A 23,360-nucleotide genomic window follows, 5' to 3' on the forward strand; every position below is an offset into this window, starting at 1 on the left:
TTATTATACTTGTGTGGAGGAACACAAATTTAGGTCTGTAGCCTTGTCACGTATTCCATAATCCTGAGTTGGAAAAGAAGGAATTTTAATTTGAGTGATGTAAAGAAATGTAGCGGGTACATTTATATTTTACTTTTTACCTTTTCCCAGGCAGATCAGCTCTGATCTAGCAATCGTTAATTTCCCTCTCAAATGGTGCCAAAAATAGTTGTCAGCTGGAACCCTATCACAGACATTCCCTTTGTTATCACTACCCTTTCTCCATTAACGTAAAAGGGATGAACATTTCAGAGGTTCATTGGTGTCTGATTTTAAAAAAACTTGTCCAAACCAAAGCCATGGACCTTCATCTATTATGAACGTATATCGTTTTGGTCTTTGGACCTCTGAATTTATTTAGCCATTAATCCACATGCAATTTTGAGACCTTGATTTATGTACGAGTAGCTTTTTATTTCTAAATTTCCAGTCTCTCGGAATTCAAGGCAAATCAATGTTAAAGAAACCAACATCTGTTCTCGGCTACAATTAATATTTTGAAGGGAAGTTTGAACAGGATGATTTTCTTTTGTTTTGAAGACAACGTTGGAAAAGGTTGAAAGAGGCAGGAAGCAGAATGATCTGCAATGGTTTGAGTAATTCATCTGACGAAATGGGTACAATGGTTTAGTGGTTGATTGTAATACATCTGATGTTGACACTGGATCCATGAATAGATTCTGCTTCACCCCCTTTGTGTCCTGATGTTCCTGCAGGTGAGGAGGGGCCATTGTGGCAGTCTCTGGCCCTACTGGAGGAGACTCTCTCCAACAGCCCCTCTAGTGCTCAGTTCAAGTTGCTGCTCATTCGAATCTACTGTCTTCTGGGAGCTTTTGAGCCAGTCGTAGACTTGTACACCAGCCTTGATGCCAAGCATGTGCAACATGATACAATTGGGTGGGTATTTATTTAGATTGATTGTTGGTAGGTAACTGTCAACCCAATAAGAACCTTGGACCAGATTAACCATGAAGAATGCAGCCATTCATTTGCAACTAGCTATTATTTGCAGTTGCTTTTCCAAAGGAAACCCAAAGAATAGTAATATTCAAAGATTAACTCAAATAGTTTTCAATTTTCCACATAGCCGATATTACATAATGCTTGGAATTTCAGAAATGTTGTCTAGGTCAATGTTATCTGTCCCATGGCATGAATTGTGGTATAGATTTGTTCGATAGTGCTTTATTGTCACATGTGCAAAACACAGTGAAGTTATTTTCCGAGTCAGCAGATTTGGCACCATTTCTAAAGACCGATCTGCACGCTAGGTCTCATGGAGTGACACCCGATCCAGGCTAGCCCCTGGATTGTTCAGCGTTCTGGCGTAACTCTTCTCGCCCGGCCACCTTTGTGACCCGGGGGCGCCTCCTGCAGCGAACTTGAGGTCCCGGAAGGCAAGACTTCCTACTGGCCTTGATCCTCGCGACCATTGTTGCCAGCTCTCTCCTTTTTGACTCTCTGGTCTTCGGGGGACGAGCAGGGGCTGGGCTCGGCGACTTCCTCCCTACAGGCCTTAGCCCGCTGGGTCTTTCTGCGTCCGGCTGCGCACCCCACCGGGTCTTTCGGGGCAGGTTCTTGGTTCTGAGATGGGAGAGCCAGGCCGTTCTCGACAACCTTAAACTTATTCTGACAGTAGAAAAATTGTGTGGAATGGTGACTTCCATTATCTGGCACTTTTAGAATTTTGGTTTTAGGCTAGCAGATTTTCGAGGCAATCGGATGTTGTTCTAACACCCGGTTAGCCAGATGCTGAACCATTGGCATTTCTGAACAGTTGGATCACAGGTTATTGGAGAATTTTACAGAGTACTCAATAGGTACTTCTGAGCTCGGGCATTTAATACATGGAATGTAATTTTAGACAGAGGGGCTAATTTAGATTAATGATGATGAGTGTCTATGCTGTGTGGTTAGATTTCCATCAGAACTTTGGCAAAACAAGAGGCAATAATTAGATCGAGCAGGTTTGAGTCTATACATTAGTTTCAGATGTCAAAATAACTATAGGCCTTGCGGGTTACCTGAAGGGCAAAAGTTATCTTCTGTGCACATTGCAGATGACATTTGATATTGTAATATTTTCCTCAGTGTTTCTGATTGATATTATATTTAACTGGCAGGTATTTGCTGACTCGATACGCAGAGCCATTGGGCCACCTTGCTGCTGCTTCCCAAGCGTGTAACTTCACACTCAGGTTTTTCCACTCCAACCAGAAAGATGTAAGTGTGCCATGAATTGTCAGCATATTGAATAGAAAGAGGATGCTGTACACCCTGGCAATTAATAGTTCTCTTGTTCTTAACCTAATTTTCCTCAATAAGAGCGCGTGTAACAATACAGTTTGCAGTAAAGTCAAGGCTATTTGTAAAAAACAAAAGACGGAAAGTGTTGGAGTAACTCGATGGGTCGAGCAGCTTCTCTGGAGAACATAGCTAGGTGATGTGTCGAGTCGGGATCCTTTTTCAGACTCTATCTATGTCGCTTATTCATGTTCTCCAGAGATGCTACCTGACTTGCTGAGTTACTTGAGCATTTTGTCTTTTTGTGTAAACCAGCATCTGCAGTTCCATGTTTCTACTATTGTTGTCTTTGGGAATGAATTTCAAATTGAATTAAAAATTTTCTTCTCATGCCGTGTATCCTTCTGAAAACTCTGATTATTGATCGCTTATGAAAAGTGCCAGATCAGCCACTCAAGTACACTACTGTAATATGTCTGCCCCTGGGTGACCTACTACATTATAAAACAATAATTATGCAACCATTATATTATTCCTTTTTTAACTTGGCTGAATTGCATTTAGGATTTCTGAATTTTGGACATACACTTCACTCCCCATGAGGTGCTCTTGGTTTGTGTTGCACACCAAACTGTTCCTGCTATAATTGTCATATTATCCAAACAGTGCAGCATGAAGTATTTGAGATGCTCTGATAATTTAATGCACCTTGCCAGTCTCAAATATAGTCATGAAATGTTCTCCGTGTCAGATTCTTCCACAGAAGATAAGTTGTACTGAAATTCGTGGACTCCAATGCCTTTTGAAACCTTCCCAGTAAATTTATTGTTTATTGTTCTTATACTTTTTATTCTTTTGGAGACTTGGAGATGAGATTATTTGGCGTGTACATGCTTTTTGATAGGACCATCGGCGATATCTTCCAAAATGTCGCTGATGATTTAAGAATAGGTTGATATGCTGCTTTTATTCGAGCAGAGACGAAGACTCCAAAGATGTTCAGGTTTGTAGGTTAATTAGCTCGGTATAAATGTAATAACTGTCCCTAGTTTAGGATAGTGTTGATGTGTGGGGATTGCTGGCTGGTGCAGACTCGGTGGGCCAAAGGGCCTGGATTTCTAAACTAAACTAAGCTAATCAGAGCATACTAATCTTACACATTTTTGGGGTTGCCAAAGCTGCATCTTGGTTTGGAGCCGAGGTTTTCAGCACCACAACCACAACATTGTTGTATTAGCCATTTTTTACTGTCATAGAAACATAGAAATTAGGTGCAGGAGTAGGCCATTCGGCCCTGCGAGCCTGCACCGCCATTCAATATGATCATGGTCATGTGGAGAAAACTGAGTTGGTTGAAGGGCAGAATAGGTGAAGAAATGGGCTTCAGTAGAAAGCTGACGTAATTATGTGCTTGCATAGCTGGCTGAAGATAGTTGCAAATACCCTTGTACTTTCACATTGGTTACTGCCGATATTGCACATTATCTATTGTGCTGCTGCTGCACAATTCTCCTGCTGCTGCCAACAACCTCATGTGGAGAAACAAGGAATTACAGTTGTGTTCAAGAAGGAACTGCAGATGCTGGAAAATCGAAGGTACACAAAAATGCTGGAGTAACCTTCAGGGTTTTGGCCCGAAACGTTACCTATCTCCTTCGCTCCTTAGATGCTGCTGCACCCGCTGAGTTTCCCCAGCATTTTTGTGTACCAAGGAATTACAGTTGTTGGTTTACAAATAAAACACAAATTGCTGGAGTAACTTGGGCAGCATCTCCAGAGAGAAGAAATGGGTGATGTTTCGGGTCTAGACTCTTCTTCAGAAACGTCACCCATTCCTTCTCTCCAGAGATGCTGCTGTTCCGTTGAGTTACTCCAGCATTTTGTGTCTATCTATGGATAGTTGACATTTCGAGTCAGGATCCAGCTTCAGACTCGAGCCTAAAGAAGAATCCTGACTTGAAACCACACTCCAGGTATGCGACCTGACCTGCTGAGTTTCTCCAGCACTTTGAACCTCTTGTTTTGAGACAATGATTGTGTTCAGGAACTGTCCCACCTAACATGATGTATGTGCCGTACAATAGGTATTATCTCCCGAAGATAGACACAAAAAGCTGGAGCAACTCAGCGGCGAGGCAGCATCTCTGGAAAGAAGGAATGGGTGATGTTTCGGGTCGAGACCCTTCTTCAGACTGGTTAGGGATAAAGGAAATGAGAGATATAGATGGTGATGTGGAGAGAAAAAAAACAATGAATGAAAGAAAGGCAAAAAAGTAACAATGATAAAGGAAACAGGCCATTGTTAGCTGTTTGTTGGGTGAAAATGAGAAGCTAGTGTGACTTGGGTGGGGTAGGGATAGAGAGAGAGAGAGAGAGGGGGGGGGGGGGGAATGCCGGGGCTACCTGAAGTGAGAGAAATCAAGGCCATACCACTTGGCTGGAAGCTGAGAAGCGAAATATGAGATGCTGTTCCTCCAATTTGCGTTCACTCTGACAATGCCAGCTCCATTGGGTATTATGTCCCTGCAGGCTATGTGGTGGTTACTCCTGCTATACTCTAATGAAAAATGCATTTTGGAAAATTAGATCGGAAAGGAAAAGATGGTGACCTCATGTTGATTCTCTGCATACCAGCCTCACTCAGGCTCTGGTTCTTCATTGGTTGGTCAGCTCTATTGTTACTGATGCTACTGAGCCATTATGTAATGGATACTGAGATCTTCCCCTGAGAGTATGTTCAGTGCTTTTGCCAATTGTGTTGTGTTTGCATCAAGGGTTTTTGGACATAATTAAATAATTCATCAGCCGCAGGAGGAAGATTGCACAATCAGCTGTATGTTTCCTTGGCTTAGATTTAGAGATACAATGTGGAATCAGGCCCTTAGGCTCACCGACCAGCGATCCCCGCATACCAATGCTATCCTACGCACACCAGGGACAATTTACAATTTTACCAAGCCAATTAACCTGCAAACCTACAGATCTTACACGTCTGTGGAGTGTGGGAGGAAACCGGAGCTCCCGGAGAAAACCCACGCAGGTCATGGGAAGAACGTACAAACTCCATACAGACAGCACCCACGGTCAGGATGGAACCCGGGTCCCTGGCGCTGTAAGGCAGCAACTCTACCGCTGCGCCAATTACAATCTAAAGTTGATATTGATGAATCCTTCAGCCACTGCCTCCTGAGTGTTTTTGCTGTAGCTCCATTGGTGTGTTTATGCTACCCAGATCAGAAAGTACCCAGGGAAAGTGATGGGGCAGTCAGGAATATTGACTGTATAATTTTGGGTATGTTTATGGTAGCTGTAGTTTGATTTCTCAATGTGCCAACACTTCTTATTTTGGAACGTCTCCCAATATTAGCAAGGAGGACTTTGCAGAGTTCATTGGGCTTGGGTGTGCCTTTGTCATGTCTGGTGTTCATGTTAATACGAGGTAACCTATCCATTTTTTTGTGTTGCTTTGGGCCATTTCAGAGGGCGGTTTAGAGTAAATTACATTACTGCAGAATCATACAAAGCCCAGACCTGATTAAGAGAGAATATTTATTTCTCTAAGCAACATTAATGAACAAATTAGTTGTTTTGGACCCATGTCTCATTATTATTCCAGCCTTTCGTCCTGTAACCAGGGATTCTAGACTTCATTATGTTGGAGAACAAAATGCTTCACTATCCAGTTTGAGCTGTATATGCTCCTCCTATAGATCGGAAGTTGGTTTTGTTCCCTCAGGCTTCAAGATGTTCCACAATTGAGGTTACTGTTGCTGATGCCAGTGTGAGAAGTATAATTGTGTGAATGCAATATCAGAGTTGGATTGAGTTTATAAAATAAAATAAATGACGAACAGACCAGACAATTTCTGCAGAGCAAAAAACGGTTAATGTTTCAGATCCATGATCTTTTATTAGACACAGGATTGGGTTTAATTGTGACTTCACCACAATAATTAAAAAGTCTATTATTCTCTTGCGTGAAAAATGGCTCTTTGAATATTTTGGGAACTGGTTTTGGAGTTTTCTGCAATTGTGATCTCGCAAGAGTTGGTGTTTTCAGGAGGAAAGACGAGGAAATAATACTCTCCATTAAATATATGTAGGAAGGAACTGCAGATGCTGGTTTATACCGAAGATAGATAAAAAGGTGCTGGAGTGACTCAGTGTGTTGGACAGTATCCTACTGGATGTCCAGAACCAGGGACCACAGTTTAAGAGAGAGTTAGATCTTAAAGATAGCGGAGTCAAAGGATATGGGGAGAAGGCAGGAACATGGTACTGATTGTGAATGATCAGCTATGATCACAATGAATGGCGGTGCTGTCTTGAAGGGCCTAACGGCCTACTCCTGCACCTATTGTCTATTGGATGCTCACCATTAAATAGCTTCACAAGAGATTTGTGAAATAGCTTGCTTGCAGGGGTGTTGCTTGTAGTAAGAGCAGTTTTATTTTACAATGCTGATTCACTTCATTTTACAGACCTCTGAATACATAATCCAGGCGTATAAATATGGTGCTTTTGAGAAGATCCCAGAATTCATTGCCTTTCGGAACAGGCTGAACAACTCTCTGCATTTTGCACAAGTCCGTATTGAACGTATGCTGTTAGACCTCTTCCTCGAAGCAAACGTGTACGTATTGCTATACTTTACATCACTTTACCAGGGGAGCAGAGCTTATTGCTAATTGGGTCACTTGCTTAATAATCACTGCTCGACAGTGCTTGAATCTATGTCAAATAGTTAAAGATTATATAAAAATCTGGAAATGTGAAAACAAAACTGAAAATGTTGGAAATGCTCAACTGATCAGGCAGCATTTCTTGAAAAGTTTTGTCCTCATTCCCATGTTCATAGAAGTGTGTTCAATTTTACATTTACATGTAAAATTTCCTATTGTATGAAAACCTTTAGTGACATTTTCTAGGTAATATGTTTTGATTTGACTGCTTACTGAAGTATTAAGTTAGAGTTTCTTGACATGAGAACAATATTGTCGCAAGTACATCAATTTGTTTAGACCATGTTTCTTTTGGATCGACAATGAATCATTTTGGCAAAAGAATTAAAAACAAACTATTAATTAAAAATTCCTTCTTCCATTTTGTTGCGTGTTGTGGTCAGAAGTGCCCAAGGAATCAGTGTTTCTTCATCTCTGCAGAATCTTAGAAATTCTTGGCAAAGAAAGCCATTCGCCCAGTATTACTGTGACAGGCAGAAGTGCTATTTAGACGGTTGGAAGAAATCCCAGATCCTCAATGCACAAGAGAATGCAGATGCTGAAATTTTGCACAAAAAAAATCAAACTGGAGGTGGAACTCGGTGTACCAGGGAAAATAAAAATGAAAATTTGACTCGAAACATCATCAGTCCATTTTCCTTCACTGGTCTGCTGAGTTCCTCCAGCATCTTGTTTAATTTGCCCAGATCTTGGACCATTGATCAGAAGATTGCTCATGCTTTTCAAATATTTTGTTTTTAAAACGAAAGCTTACCATTTCTATAATGAGTTCCAGACCCACCTTTTTGTGAATAGAAAGGTTTTCTGTAACTTTCCTCTAATCTTTCCTCAATCCACCTTGAATGAATGTCCCCTGCTTTACGGGGACATTAATATCCTTCTACTTGCTTTGTCCAAGCCTCTAATACCGCAATAAATAATGATGTGAATGAGGTCTACAATTAAGCTTGTTGTCCACTGTTACGAAGGTGGAGGTTTTTGTTCCATTTTCAGTTCTAAATGTCTCTCTACGTCTTGTTCTGTGTCACAGTGAAGTAAGTGAAAAAAAAAATAGATATTGTGCAGTCATATTGCTGCAGCTTTGTGCCTTCATCCATGCACAATAATGACAATGTGGAAAAATTCCCTTTGTTAAAATCACACTTGTGTCAGCATGTATATTTAATACCCTTTCTCTTTGTCTTCTTTTGTAGAACGCAAAGCCTAGAAGAGAGTATAAAAGCCATGGGTTTATGTCCAGATGAAGATGATATACCATGGGACAATCTCCGGGATAACCGGGATCTAACTGTTCTCTTTTCCTGGGATCCAAAGGACAGGTATACGAAGTTCATGAAGATTTCTCTTTTTTGTATCTCCTCCTCCTTATTCTCCCTCTCTCTCAGGGAAAGTTGGATTGTTTTCTCTGTTGTTGAGGAGTGACCTGACGGAAGTGTATAAAATTATGAGAGGCATAAATAGGGGAGACAATCAGAATCTTTTTGGAAATGTTAAAGGCTGGAGGGTGAAATGGGCAAAGTTTAAAGGGGATGTGCGAGTCACGTTTTTGTTTTTCAGAGTGATGGGTGTTTGGAACGTGTTGCCAGGGGCAGTGGTGGAGGCAGATACGATATTGGCATTTAAGAGATTTAAGTAGATATGCAGGAAATGGATGGTGTGCATCATATACAGGCAGATGAGATTTGTTTAGCTTGGTATGTTGGGCACAGACATATTGGGCTGAAGGAGCCGTTTCTGTACTGTACTTTTCTATGTTCTATTTCCTGTGAATGATTCGGTGCCTTGGGTGTACTCTTTAACCTTCTTTCACCTGCCTCTGCTGACCTCTGGATGCTTATCGGGGTGCATCTAAATTTTATGTATCATTTTATGCATTACAGCGGTTTTAGATGGAGCTGTTCTCCTCATACTGGTGATGAGCATCCTTTCTTAATACATCTGGATAATTACATTGCTGTTCTTGTTGAGTGTGATCCAAAATTGCACATTAAATCATTGTGGGATGTAACTAATCTAAAATACTGCAGGCACTGGAATTCTGAAATAAACTAGAAGGCAGGACAAACAATACACAGCAGGCCAAGGCGGCATGTGTGGCAAAAGTAAGAGTTAATTACTCTTGATTAAGTTAATTAATGATCTTTCAAGACAACTCAATAACAATGTAAGATTATTGACATGGAAAAACATAAATTGCTCTTCAGGTTTGGCAAGACTACAACTTGGATAATGAGGAAAATTTAATTGTGCATTCTGATATTTAATAGAGTCAGGAGTGTTTAATTGTTAGTGCAGGAAGGAACTGCAGATGCTGGTTTAAACCGAAGATGGACACAAAGTCACAGTAACACAGCATCTCTGGATAGAAGGAATGCGTGACGTTTCGTGTCCAGAAATTTCTTCAGATTGTCTATCTGTTTAATTGTTATATGTTGTGACAACAGAACAATGAAATTCTTACCTTTGCAAATAATTGAGTGAAGACGATGTCACGTGTCCTTCCAAATCAAGTTTTAATGTCACTTTTCTCCCCAATTACGAAAGTGAATTGACAGAAGGGCAAAGGGAGACGTCGATGAAAGAAGAGAGGACGTGGCTTCAGATTCGTTCGTTGACGCTGCGCTTAGTCTGTGCACTCGCTACCATTAGCCACACAGTCGAGCTGAAGAATTCCAATCGGACAACAGAGAATGGTGTCGCTTCTAAAATTGACACACTACGTTATTTAATTCAACAGCTTGAATGTATCGTGCAGACGGAGAAGAAAAAGGACAAACAAGTTGTTCAGGTAGATTTCTTTGAAAGAAATGTAATTTGGTTCATAGTGAAATGTATGTTGCTAAGTTACTGCAATAAGTTGCTAGGTATAACTAAATTTTCCCTGATCTCAAAACCAAATTCTCACTGTTCTTTTCCCCCACCAAACCTTAACACGCAGTTTCCCCAGGTTCAGTTGACAAAGATCACAATACAGTAATTTGCGGAGAAGGAGGATCACAGAATCAATCCCTTGTATGTTGAAATTAAGAATGCATTTGTTAAAGGTTTGCCAATTTGCAAAGAAATTGGTGGTGATTCTTTTGATACCTGATCTGCTATGTGCTAAATTATGCTTGTGTGGATAAGAGTGTCCAGCAATTAAATAAATTACCAACTAAAAGAATGCCAGAAGAACTGGTACATTGGAATGCATTGTTCTTTATAAACAGTAATGAGAAGAGAGCAGGAGCTGTTTCTACATATCAAAGTGTTTTGGTTGGACCACAGCTTGTGACAAATATTTTAAAAGTGGTCTTCAAAAGCAGCAGCAGGGGGAAACTTTATGTTAACCTCTCTGATAGCACCGGAAATTGCATGCAAACCTGAGTTCCACATTCTGTTCTGTTCACAGTTTCTAGTCCAAGGGTCACCTCCAGCCCGCATGATCACTTACCTGGAAAGCACCAGCTGCTGGTGTCAGATTAACGCTTTCCATCTGGTTATCGATGTTTACGAATTGGATGCCAGTGGATTAGGTAAGAATCTAAACTACCATGAAAAGAAGAAAATTTACAGTTATAAAATAACAATGCAAATGCTAGAGGTGGAAACTTTTAAAGTTTGATATCAATCAGATATGTTTTCACCATGTTTAGTTTAGAGATACAGCAAGGATGTAGGCCCTTCGGCTCACCAAATCCGCACCAACCAGCGATCCCTGCATATTAACACTATCCTACACACACTGGGGTCAATTTTACATTTATTCCGAGCCAATTCACCTACAAACCTGTACGTCTTGGAGAAAACCCACATGGTCACGGGGAGAATGTACAAACTTCGTAAAGGCAGCACCCAGGTAGTCAGGATCGAACCAGGGTCTCTGGCGCTGTAAGGCAGCAACTCTACCGCTGCTCCACCGTGCCGCCCTCCCCTATAATCCAAGTTCATACAAATCCATTTCATTCAACGTGAACAGAAGAAAGTAAATTAAGTTTTACTATAGGGTAAAGCTTCTGAAATAGGGTCCAACCCGAAACATCGCCTATCCATGTCCTCCAGAGATGCTGCCCAACCTGCTGAGTTACTCCAGCATCTTGTGCCGTTTTGTAAACCACCATATCCAGTTCCTTGTGCCTAAGTTTGTGCAGTTTCTCAAACTGCTCGATTGATAGCAGTTGAGAATTACACTGCAAATTCAGATTCCAGTATCCATATGCCATTGTTTATCGTCTGCTCATGTATCCATCTCTTTCACCTTCAGCTGCTGTTGCAATCGAAGTGTGTGCAGCAAGCAATTGAGCACGGCTTGGAAAGCAGAAAGAGGGAGGGAAGTTGGAGACATTAAATGATCATGTCATATTAGCTTCAACCAAGAAGATTGAATACAAATAAGTAATATTTGTAGTAATAGGGCAGCACGGTGGCATAGCGGTAGAGCTGCTGCTTCACAGTGCCAGGGACCCGGGTTCGATCCAGAGTAAGGGTGCTTGTCTGTACAGAGTTTGTATGTTCTCCCCGTGACCTGCGTGGATTTTCTCCGAGATCTTCAGTTTCCTCCCACACTCCAAAGTAGTACAGGTATGTAGGTTAATTGGCTTGGTGTAAATGTAAAAATTGTCCCTAGTGTGTGTGGGATAGTGTTAATGTGCGGGGATCGCTGGTCAGCGCGGACCTGGTGGTCCAAAGGGACTGTTTCCACGCTGTATCTCTGAACTAAACTAAACTAAACCTGCATGGGTTTTCTCTGAGATCTTCGGGTTTCCTCACACACTCTAAAGATGTGCAGGTTTGTAGGTTATTTGGCTTGATATAAATGTAAAAGTTGTCCCTAGTGTGTGTAGGATAGTGTTAATGTGCTGGGCGGTGTGGTCTCGGTGGGCCGAAGGGCCCCGTTTACGCGCTGTATCTCTAAACTAAACTAAATTAAGTAAGTAGCACTAAATGACAGAATTAACCTTTTAGTGAGAGATTATTGCTTGGAATCTGCTGGGTTTTCCCATGAAGATTTTCTGATATAAAGTATACCGTGGGTTTGTGGAATTACATTTCTTAAATTATGCCTTGTAGTGTGAATGAAAATTGTCTCCACTATTTAGAAAATATAGTGAAATTTAATTTTAAAAATGTGCTCAGAGGAATGGTCTCTGCACAATAAAGTGATATATTATGAAAAGTAGATATCTCAATTATGAGAAATAATTTTTGCTCTTTTAAAAAAAAAAAAAATCTTTATTACTCCCATTTTTTATTTCTTGCAGAAGAAACACTGGATGTCCAAAACCGGATAGCAAATGATTTTAAGGCGTTATTAGGACAATTACAAGGTAATGATTTCTCCAAACCTTGCTTCCTCTTTGCTGTATATCACAGTTGCTGCAGCAGGGCATGTCGTATGAATCCGTTTCAGTGGGCTGAGGAGAAGAAACAAAATAGCTGATCTTCTCGAAGTTGCAGTTTTTGAAACTCATCAATAAAATAAATATAGAGGTCAAAGACAGGAACGGGTTTGCCGTTTCCCAGTTTGAAAGGCTGTCTCTTCCTGTGAGAAGAGTTACTACCACGACTTGTATAATATATCTGAGTAACTCATTATAACGTTCAGGCAATAAATATTTGGAGGAGATGAATAAAAAAATGGCTACTTCAATAAATTCTCCAGGAAACCTAAATCAAAATTTGTTGAGCCAACGCTGGAAATGTTGGCAGTGCTTGAGGTAGTCCACTATCATCATCTGAACTTGCATGAAAATAGCGTGACAGAGAGATCATTGTACGTGAAGGACATTTGTAACCTGTTTTCTTTTCATCCTCAGAGTTATTCAATAGTAAATGTAAAGGGAGTTTGTTGGAAGCTAACAAAACAAATTATACAACAAGACCAGAACTTTTAGAAAACCTGGTCTTTTTAGTTGAGGTAAGCGATGACAAAATTACCATATTTTTATTGTCTCTCTTCTTTGACCCAACACATTACTGGAAATAATGAAACTTGTATATATAATTGTGGGTCAGCCTGGTATTTTGGGACACTGAAGTAAAGTGGTTAAATGAGAACTGCACTTTTTTTTTACAATGTATTAACCCGGACATTCCACGATCAGTAGCTTTTAAGTTTTGTTTTTAGTGAATTAGTAGTCAATGTTGAATATTTTGACCTCGGGTGTCTGTGTTAGATTCCAAGTAGACCCCAATGCACACTCTAACCAATAATGTACCATCCATTACTACCCAGTCTATAGACCAGTGCCTACTTAAAACAATCTCTATTGAGTGAGCAAGTATCTGGGGCAAGCTCAGGCAAATGGGAATTGCTTGGGTGACACATCTTGATTCCATTGAACGTGTTGGGCCAAAGACATGGCTCTCTGACAAATAATTATTTCCTTTGTAATTATGATACCAGACTTTCTGTAACAATTGTGGGTAAATGCAGTCTTTTACCCAGAGTAGGGGAATCGGGAACCAGGAGACATAGGTTTAAGATAAACGGGGAACGTTTTAATAGGGGCCTGAGGGGCAGGTACGATGATGGGATAGGTTTCGAAGGATACGGGCCAAACCCAGGCAGGTGGGACTAGTGTAGATGGGGCACGTTGGTCAACATGGGCAAGTTAGGCTGAATGGCCTCTTTCCAAGCTGTATGATTCTATGACTCTCAATTTGCTTTGTGTTAAAGATGTACCCCCTTTGCTTTTGATATATACTGTTCCTTCAATAGCCATCTACACTAATTGACCAACAAAAGGTTGACTTAGAATCCACCATGAATGCCACCCTCTCTTTACTATCAGAATCTTTCTCCACTTCACTTCCTTAGCAGAAGTGTGAGTGCTGTGGTCCCAGATGATTGTTAATACCTAGCACAGATTGGTGAAGAGTACAGAGTCTAGGCATTACAGGGTGGCGCAGTGGTAGAGCTGCTGCCTCATAGTGCCAAGAGCCCGAATTCAATCCTGACTATGGGTATGATCTATGCGGAGTTTGTACGTTGTCATTGTGATCGTGTGGGTTTTCTCCAGGTGCTCCGGTTTCCTCCCACTTTCCAATAATGTGCAGGTTTGTAGGTGAATTGGAATCTAAATTGCTGCTAGCATGTAGGATGCAAAGCTGCGATAGCATAGAACGAGTGTGAATGGGTGATGGTCGGCATGGACTCGGTGGGTCGAAGGGCCTATTTCCACGTTGTATCTCTAAACTAAGCTATTCAGGCTAAAGAGCTCAGGAAAGGATGCTGAGTGAATTGACCCTCAACAAATGCCATCTATTTCCCCTAAAACTATTTGGAAAAACACTTCAGTGTTCAATTTCTGATTCTTATGTGCAATTAGCACTGACTTCTGCGTTTACATGTCATTGCAAATTTGTTTCTATTGGGATCTGGTTGTGTACACATTTTTCAATTAGTCTGGTCTCTTGAGAAAATGCTGTCGCCCACGTGCCAGTTAACTGTTGTATTCCTCTCAAAGGTTAAATGTTCAGGAGACATTGACTAATGTGGAGTCTGTTCTTGTCATCTCAGACTGTCTGCATAATCCTGTGGGTATCTTATTACTGTGGTAATGTCCTACGGCCGCTTAAATCCAGTTTACAGAAGAAAAAGAAGAAGAAAAAGGAAATCAATTTTGCAATGGTAAGAATCTCGGCAGAGAAAGGTCTTGAAAGTGGGGGGGGGGGGGAAACGATCGAAGAGTTCCCCTGAAAGTACAGCGATTTTAAGATGTGCCCCCTTTGCTTTTGATAAGTACCGTTCCTTCAATTGCTATCTAGAATCATTGACCGGGAAAAAAATTGACTTGGACTCCACCATGAACACCATGGTGGAGTCTCTTTATTCTCAGAATCTTTCTCCACTGAAATGTTGTTGTATATATTTACAATGACAATAAAGTGTATTATTATTATTCACTTCCTTAGCAGAAGTGTGAGTGCAGTGGTCACAGACGATTGTTAATACCTATCACAGAGTGGTGAAGAGTACAGAGACTAAGGCATTGCAGGGTGGCACGGCCAACAAAGTGCTGGAGGAACTCGGCGGTCAGGACAGTTGACGTTTTGGGTGGAGACCTTCATCGGATTGATGGAGTTGGTGGGCGAAAGCTGAAAAGAAATTGGAATGGAGCAAAGCCGGGCAAGTGATAGCTGGAAAGATGTGAGAGGGGAGATTGCCAGAGAGGCGGAATAAGTAACAGAGGCCAGAGGTGAAAAGAAGACAAAAGGTTGTTGGATGAGAGAAGGAAGAGACCAGACTCATTTGTTAAAATTGAATCTGAATCTGAATCTGAAGGGAATTAGCGCGGGAGGGAGAGATATAGGTGGAAAGGGAGAAGGGGAGGGGAAAGAAGGGAGATGGAACGGAAATCGGAGATTTGGGGATGAGAGGGGTGGGAAATGAGCGTGTGGAGGAAGGGAAAGGTGCAGGGTGACTGGGACGCTGGGAGAAATGGATGTACACCATTTTGGTGGGGGGGATGATGGGGGAAAGGGGGGAAAATGGGCTGGGTGGAATATTTCTTGAAATTGGAGAATTCAGAGTTTATGCCATTTGGTTGTAAGCTACTCGAGTGGAATATGAGGAGCTGTTCCTCCAGTTTGCACGTGGCCTCCAGCAATGAAGGAGGCCAAGGACAGAAAGATGGGACTGGGAGTTAAAACGGTTAGCAACTGGAAGCTCTTGAAGTCTGTAGCAGACAGAATGCAAGTGTTCTGTAAAATGGTTGCCTCGTCTGCACTTAGCCCAGCTATATAAAGGAAGCTACATTGGAAGCACAGAATTCAAAAAATGAGGTGCATATTATTTTTTTAATAGTACAGCAAGTTTATTGTCTCCATTTGTGCTCTATTAGCTTACAGAAATAGAAATTAAATTCAATTCCCTCTCTTTCAAAGGTAGACAAAAGTGCTGGAGAAACTCAGCGGGTGCAGCAGCATCTATGGAGTGAAGGAAATAGGCAACGTTTCGGGCCGAAACCCTTCAGGGTATTTCCTTCGCTCCATAGATGCTGCCGCACCCGCTGAGTTTCTCCAGCACTTTTGTCTACCTTCGATTTTCCAGCATCTGCAGTTCCTTCCTAAACACTCCCTCTCTTTCAAGTTTAGAAAGTACATCTGCAGTCAACACTCTTGATTGTGATGCCTCTACATCCACTAGAGGGCAGCTGTTACCTGATTTATTCACTAAAAGTCGCGTTTTAATGGCTGCACAAGATTAACAAATATGCTGCTGTCATTTTTTTTCTGAAGCTGCATTCACATCAGTGTGAATCATATGAGTGCTTACAAACTGATAATGGTGGGTCAAATTAACAAAGAATTCCTGCGCAAGCATCGTGGCATAGCAGTTGGTGCTGCTGCCTCTCTGCTCCAGCATCCTGGTTTGAATTTGTTCTGGGGGACTGTCAGTACGGAGATAGCATGTTCTCCCTGTGATTGCTTGGTTTCCTTCAGCTGCTCCAGTTTCCTCCTAGTGCAAAGGGTGTACCATTGTTTGGTGAATTGCCCACTCTTGGTTAGTATGGGTGTCAGAGGTTATGGGGACAAAGCTGGAGAATGGGGTTAGGAGGGAGAGATAGATCAGCCATGATTGAATGATTGGCAGAGTAGACATGATGGGCCGAATGGCCTGATTCTGCTCCTTTCTCTTTTATGAGCTTATGATCTATAAATTGTCCCCCACTGTGGGTGACAAGGTGAGGAGTAGATGAAGATGCAAGAGGAAAAATGGGATTGGTGTAGATGGATCTTGATGGTCATGATGGGCCATTTCCATCCTGTGCGATTTCATGACGCACGTTCCAACTCTAGGCTTTCAGGAAACTTAGTTGGCATTTGGCAATTCCTTCTGGTAAGCTTATCTTTTGTCTTACCGGTGAAGCTATTGTGAAGCTTTGATCTCTTTGTCAATATGAAAACGCTTTCATACTTTGCTTGTATGTAACACAGGTCAAATTTACATCTCAAATAAATCACTGTCTGAGAAGAACCAAAATATGAGCAGTTTTAAGTGAAGCCTAAAATTGCAGATTGCGAAGGTGCTGGCACATCCCCTGGGTTTAATCTGAATGACCACAAAGAACCCTTGGTGTTGGAAATCTAAAATAAAACTAGTGGGAGACACATCCTTTGTGCATTTTGATGCAGGGTTCAAGCCTGAAATATTAATGTCTTTCCTTTGGTGTGGATTGATCCCAGGATTCAGTCTCGTCCTCTGACAAATGAGATGTCAAAGCAGGCTCAGTGTGCTTTTGTCTGTGAAAGAGCTAACAATAGCAGAAGTGAATTCCTGCTATTTTTATCCCGCAAACAATAGTTAATCTGGTCGTTATTATGTTGCCACAAATGAAGGTTTGCAGCCAGTTGTAAAATCCTGAAAAAAACATGTACTTTTCTCTTTATACATGTGATGCATTTATTCTCTCTTCAGTATTATTACATACATTTTTTTTTTTTGTTCCACTGTTGCTGAATAGTCCTTTGACCAGTTTCTTATTGCACCATCAGTTAGTCCAAAATCTCCTCTATTTTTTGTATTGGCTCCTTTCTTGTTGAATATTAAACGTGCGTCATGTTGCGTTTACAATCTTCGATGAGTGTATCCACATTTAGCTGTCACTTAAAATCGTACCTAAACCAGTTGTAAACTAGGGAAGGGAGAAAGAATACTCAAAAGCAGTCACAAAGTGCTTGAGTAACTCAGTGGGACAGGCACCATCCCTGGAGAACATGAATATGTGGAGAACATGAATATGTGATGTTTCAGATTGGGACCCGTTCCTCAGTTTGATTGTAGAGGGGTGGAAGAAAGCTGGACGTGAAGAAGGGCAGGACAAAGCATGGCTGGTATTAGATAAACACTATGAAAGCAGTAGAAGGATGTAGATGGAGGGGGATGAGGAGGTCAAAGCATATCATACCAGACATTGTGTAAGAAGGAACTGCAGATGCTGGTTTAAACCGAAGATAGACACAAAAAACTGGAGTAACAGCGGGACAGGCAGCATTTTTGGAGAGAAGGAATGGGTGCCATTTTGGTGTCGAAGACCCGAAACATCACCCATTCCTTTTCTCCAGAGATGCTGCTTGTCCCCCTAAGTTACTCCAGCTTTTTTTCCTACCAGACATTGGTGTCTTTCAATGAGGTGCCATATGTTCTACTGTGATGATGTCTGTGGACATACTTATTCTAATATCTATTGGAGAATTACATATTTTGGAAAGGCTTTGGCTGTTTAGGATTGGAGAAAGGAAATTTTATAATTCAAAGTATATAATTTTTAGTTCATGTTGCAAACAAGTGATGACTTCATTGTCTATTATCTAACAAGATGTTCGCGTCTTTCCGCAGCCAATAGTTTTCAGCGGCTTCCAGGACTACGTGGCTGGATTACAGAATTTCTTGTCCGAAGTGGTTTACCATATTAAGGAATTAGAGTCTGCACTAACTGCACTGAAATTTGAGGAGCTGACGATGGATGGACATTCAGCCATTGAGGTACGGATTTGTTAAGGTTCATTTTCTTAAAACAGACAACTTACAATAAGTTAGGTAAAACCAATACAAGCTTTAAAGATCATTTAGCCAGCGAGAGTGCTAGCAAATACAAAGTCAAGCATACAGCAAATACTTAACTCCTCCTGGGCCATCACTCTAATGAATGAAGACATACAGCATCTTTTATAGTATTTCAGAAACAGAGTTTATACAGAGTTGCAACAATGACGTCTAACATGCAATCACAACTCTACCCATTCAAAGCATGCTTGTCACAAATACAATACTTCTCATGCTATGGTTATATTGATCACAAACTTTAGTTACGAAACCCCCAAATAACAGGAAGTTAGTCAAAGGTCTATTATCTGCAGTACCTTCTTAAACAATGCCCACAGAAGTTCCTGCTAGCAGAGAATATAAATTTCTCAGGAAGCTCGGCCTCTCCCACCATTGTCAATATCTTTGACTTTGACTTCGGGAGAAGAATGGAGAGCAGGGGAGAGACAAGACTTTGCATTCCATCACAGTGAGGAGGAGATTCACTGTGATGGATGTTTGTGTAAATTGTGTTGATGTGCGTCTTGGTTCTTTTCGTGTTTGAGTGCAGAAACCAAATTTCGTTTGAACTTCATGTGAGGTTCACATGACAAATAAACGGTGTTGTATCTTGCTTGGGCACAACAGGAAGCAGCTTGGATGCAGTTTGAATGCTGGCCTCCAATTTCCTGATAACCCAGCCCTTCTTCAGAACCCAAATTTCAAAGCTTTCATTTACTTAGAACCCAAAACCTAAAGAAGTCAAGTTAATCTTTACTTAATAAAATACATAAAATATTCCATTATTAACTAGGATATTATCAGATTGCTCTACTCTTATGATGCTTGTCATTTCCTTGCAAATGATTAAAAGTTGCTCCTGCTTCACACCCTTGTGTTGCTTGAGGACAGTATCAGCAATGTTGGGTGAGATGTGGAGAAAAATGGGCAATGCTGCATAGCCTGTGCAGAAACTACTGTTCTATCATTAACGGAAAATGAAGTACAGATAAGCTTCCACTGGTCAAGGTGGAAATGAGCAGGTGTATCAAAAAAAACTTAGAGTGGATGGTGAGAGGATGTTTCCAATAGTAGGAGATTCCAAGACCAGAGGGCACATCCTCAGAACAAAAGGATGTCTGTATTCGATCAAGGCTGTCTATTTTTCCCTCTCAACCCATTGTCGTGCCTTCTCCTCGTAGCTTTTAATGCCCACACTAATCAAGAACCTATCAACGTCGGCTTTAAAAATACCCAATGACTTGGTCTCCACCACCGTTTATGACAATGAATTCCACAGATTCACCACCCTCTGGCTAAAAAAAAACTCCTCCTCATCTCCATTAAAGGAGTTGAGGCTGTGCCCTCTGGTCCTAGACATCACCAACATGAAGTGGATTGAAATGCTACACATTTGTCCCTTTACATTTCCTTGACATGTCTATTAATGATCAGTATATGGAATAATCCTTTGTTTCTAACAGCTCCTTTAAGTAAAAGTAACCAGAACTTAACTTTAATGTTTTTTGTACAGTTGGCATGTTAGAAATTGATTGCAATAGTATCTTAAAACTTATTGCTGACATTCCAATTCCATATATTGGATCTCCACGGGAGCATAAAGAACGAGAATGAAAGCTTTCCCTGATAAACATAAAAAATAGGTGCAGGAGTAGGCCATTCGGCCCTTCGAGCCTGCTCATCCAACTCAGTATCCTGTACCTGCCTTCTCTCCATACCCCCTGATCCCTTTAGCCACAAGGGCCACATCTACCTCCCTCTTAAATATAGCCAATGAACTGGCCTCAACTACCTTCTGTGGCAGAGAATTCCACAGATTCACCACTCTCTGTGTGAAAAATGTTTTTCTCATCTCGGTCCTCAAGGATTTCCCCTTTGTCCTTAAACTGTGACCCCTTCTCCTGGACTTCCCCAACATCGGGAACAATCTTCCTGCATCTAGCCTGTCCAACCCCTTCAGAATTTTGTAAGTTTCTATAAGATCCCCCCTCAATCTCCTAAATTCTAGCAAGTACTATTGTACTCGCAAGGTGATACTATTAAAATATTAATCACATAATAAGGAGACGCCCATCATGCTGTTCTCAAACACATTAGAGTGTTTTTTCAAACAGTGTTTTGGAGGTGATGAAGAGGAAGCGGAGCCAGCCATGGAAACAGCTCCTCATGGGATAGTTGGCTTGCTTTCCCACCATCCATTTTGTTTCTATTACCCTTTGTTTTTGTTCCTTCTTGATTTTGCATTAAAATCAGCATTTTATCTATTGGGTATTGTTTTATTTATGCGTAATTTGTATAATATAGAGTTTCAGACTAAAAAAATGCTATAAATTCTTTCACTGAAGAATGTTAATGAAACTAATAAGAATTGATGAATTAGTTTTATTTTGTGTTGTCGATGCTGAGGCAGAAAGTCCATCGACTTTGAAGTCACGTGTAAATTGAGGTGAATTGTTTTTTGGCTGGACAGTCGTGAGTGTACAAGGATTATAGTAGGGGACTGAGCATCTATCCTTGCACTGCACTGGTGTTGAGGATTATCGTAGGGGCTGATGTGTTGCTTATCCTCGCTGATTACGAACTTATCTCATCAGCAAGCCCAGTATTTCTCCCTTGATCCTGGCCCTCAGGCCAACTGACTGTCCATTTTCCATCACTGATTCCCTGCAAGAAAATAATGATACTAGTTCTCCCTTCTTGGGTATTGTCCCCTTCCATGAGATTTCTCTTTAGAAAGAACCACCTTTGCCCCCCTCGTTTCATGGCAATTACAACCTCCCCTCCAATCTCTTTCCTCTCAAGTCTTTCGTTCTGCAGCACTGCCTCCTAAATCCGGCTGCAATCCTGTTTGATCAGAGCCACATCTCTGTTGTGCCAGGGAAAGAGACTAAATGGGAAAATTTCAGTCCAAATAACGTCTTTTTGACCGACCTTAATGCAGATGTCATAGTCATAAAAAGTATATGAACACATTTTCAACTTGGCTTCTCAAATCTTACAGTACTGAGAATACCACAGTTTAAGTGGGCAAGTGAAAAATGTGCCATCTTGGCACAGTACAAGTCCGTTCAAGGGTGAGCGCTGCCAGGACTCCTTGACCCGCATTACACATCCAGAATTCTTTAAGTTACGTGTCAAAGAACAGGTGGAGCCATATCCAGCATGTCATTAATCACAACCAATAGTTTTAGAGAGAACAAAAAAAAAAGCATTGGTTAAAATGATTAATTCCACAACTTATAATTGTATATTGAGAAATTACTGCAAATAAAATACATATAAAATCTCCAATTTTTAAATCAACATGTTACTGATATTTTTCCATGATGGTTTTACAGAATGGTTGCTAAATGTAACTCCCAATCAGATTGTAGGTGCTGCATAAAAGCTGATAATAATCTTTAAATTTTCTGATAAATGGATCTGAAACGGTTCAGCACAGAAAGCTGATCTTCAATAAATCAGTGTCTTGCCCTTAAGCCAAATTAAATAAAAAATATTACCCTTATGATATAATAATGTTGCTTTCTCCCACTGCTGCAAAATCTATCAAGCATATTTATAGCGAAAGTGCCTTTCTTGAAATAAGGAAAGGAAAATCTGGAGTCCAGTACATCTAGAAATGTTCTGATTATGAGAAATCACGAGAGGCCCTTCAGGCCTGAAGAAGGATCACGGTGTGAGCAAGTTGATCAAATATCACCTACCCAGGGGGAGGCTGGTTTTTGAGATGGACTGGGCTGCGTCCATATCTCAGCAATATCTTGCAAATTTGAACAAAGCTGTTGCCATACCAAGCCATGATGCATCCTAATAAGATGCTTTCTATAGAACTTGATAAGTCATTGGAGAGATGCTGAATTTCCTTAGCCTTCTGAGAAAGTTTGGAAGTTGGTGTGCTCTCTTGGCCATAGCATCAATGTATTTGGACCAGGACAAACTGTTGTGATATTTGCACCTAGAAACCTGAAGCTCTCAACCATTTCCACTTCAATACCATTGAAACAAACTGGGCATGTACTCTTCCTCCCTGTGTCCAGAAGTTGTCATATACACTAGGATATTATGATTATTACAGAATAAATAAGTATACATACAGTAATAATAAATACAGCAACAGGTGCAAAACAGCATGTTGGTGCACGATGTTAGTGCAAAGATTGAACAGTGCAAAAGAATATTTAAAGCCCATTCTTAGTCACGTGTGTGATCAAAAAGATGAAAAATTGTGGAATACATCTCTTCTAATTCTGAAAGCATAACAGATATATTGTTTTGTACTGCATATATGATTCATTTTTTTCGGTTTATCAAGGGAAATTTTTATGTTATGTTCATTAGGGTAAGAGGCCACATAGGACTGGTCACGTGTATGACATCACACGGAAACATTTTAGGAATTCTGTGAATTTTAAATAGCTGGAATGTTCATATCTTTAGCAGACATTCATTATAGTTCTGTAGAAAATAGCAATTAATAAGATTAACCTCCTACAAGAATCACTTGTGATGACATCTGGTCACGTTCAAGTTCAAATGAGTTTATTGTCATGTGTCCCTGATACGACAATGAAATTCTTGCTTTGCTTCAGCACGCAGAACACAGTAGGCATTTTGGTTCACTTTCCAAAAAATGGGCCTGAAGTACAATATTGGAATGACCTGCTGGGGTAGTTAAAAGCAAGTTTGTGGCAGCACTTCCTGGAATGGGGTGTGGAAGAGGGAGAAGATTGGACTTTATTACCTTCCATCACAGTGAGGAATGTGGGGAGCCGCTGTGGGGAATTTTTTTGTTTACTTTTATT

The 23,360-nt window shown here is 40.8% G+C and overlaps 1 protein-coding gene across 1 annotated transcript in view; it reads left to right on the forward strand.

Moving 5' to 3' along the window:
- The window catches only part of naa25 (N-alpha-acetyltransferase 25, NatB auxiliary subunit), a 60,887-nt gene that overhangs the window by 33,533 nt on the left and 3,994 nt on the right, over window positions 1-23,360 (forward strand). Inside the window, exons 14-23 of the mRNA XM_055655300.1 lie at window positions 756-936; window positions 2,163-2,262; window positions 6,765-6,916; window positions 8,219-8,344; window positions 9,570-9,813; window positions 10,417-10,540; window positions 12,266-12,331; window positions 12,821-12,921; window positions 14,527-14,637; window positions 18,349-18,495. Of these exons, the coding sequence (XP_055511275.1) occupies window positions 756-936; window positions 2,163-2,262; window positions 6,765-6,916; window positions 8,219-8,344; window positions 9,570-9,813; window positions 10,417-10,540; window positions 12,266-12,331; window positions 12,821-12,921; window positions 14,527-14,637; window positions 18,349-18,495 (1,352 nt within the window). The remainder of the gene's footprint in view (window positions 1-755; window positions 937-2,162; window positions 2,263-6,764; window positions 6,917-8,218; window positions 8,345-9,569; window positions 9,814-10,416; window positions 10,541-12,265; window positions 12,332-12,820; window positions 12,922-14,526; window positions 14,638-18,348; window positions 18,496-23,360) is intronic.

The sequence above is a fragment of the Leucoraja erinacea genome, chromosome 25 (genome assembly GCF_028641065.1).
Source record: "Leucoraja erinacea ecotype New England chromosome 25, Leri_hhj_1, whole genome shotgun sequence".
NCBI lineage: Eukaryota > Metazoa > Chordata > Chondrichthyes > Rajiformes > Rajidae > Leucoraja > Leucoraja erinaceus.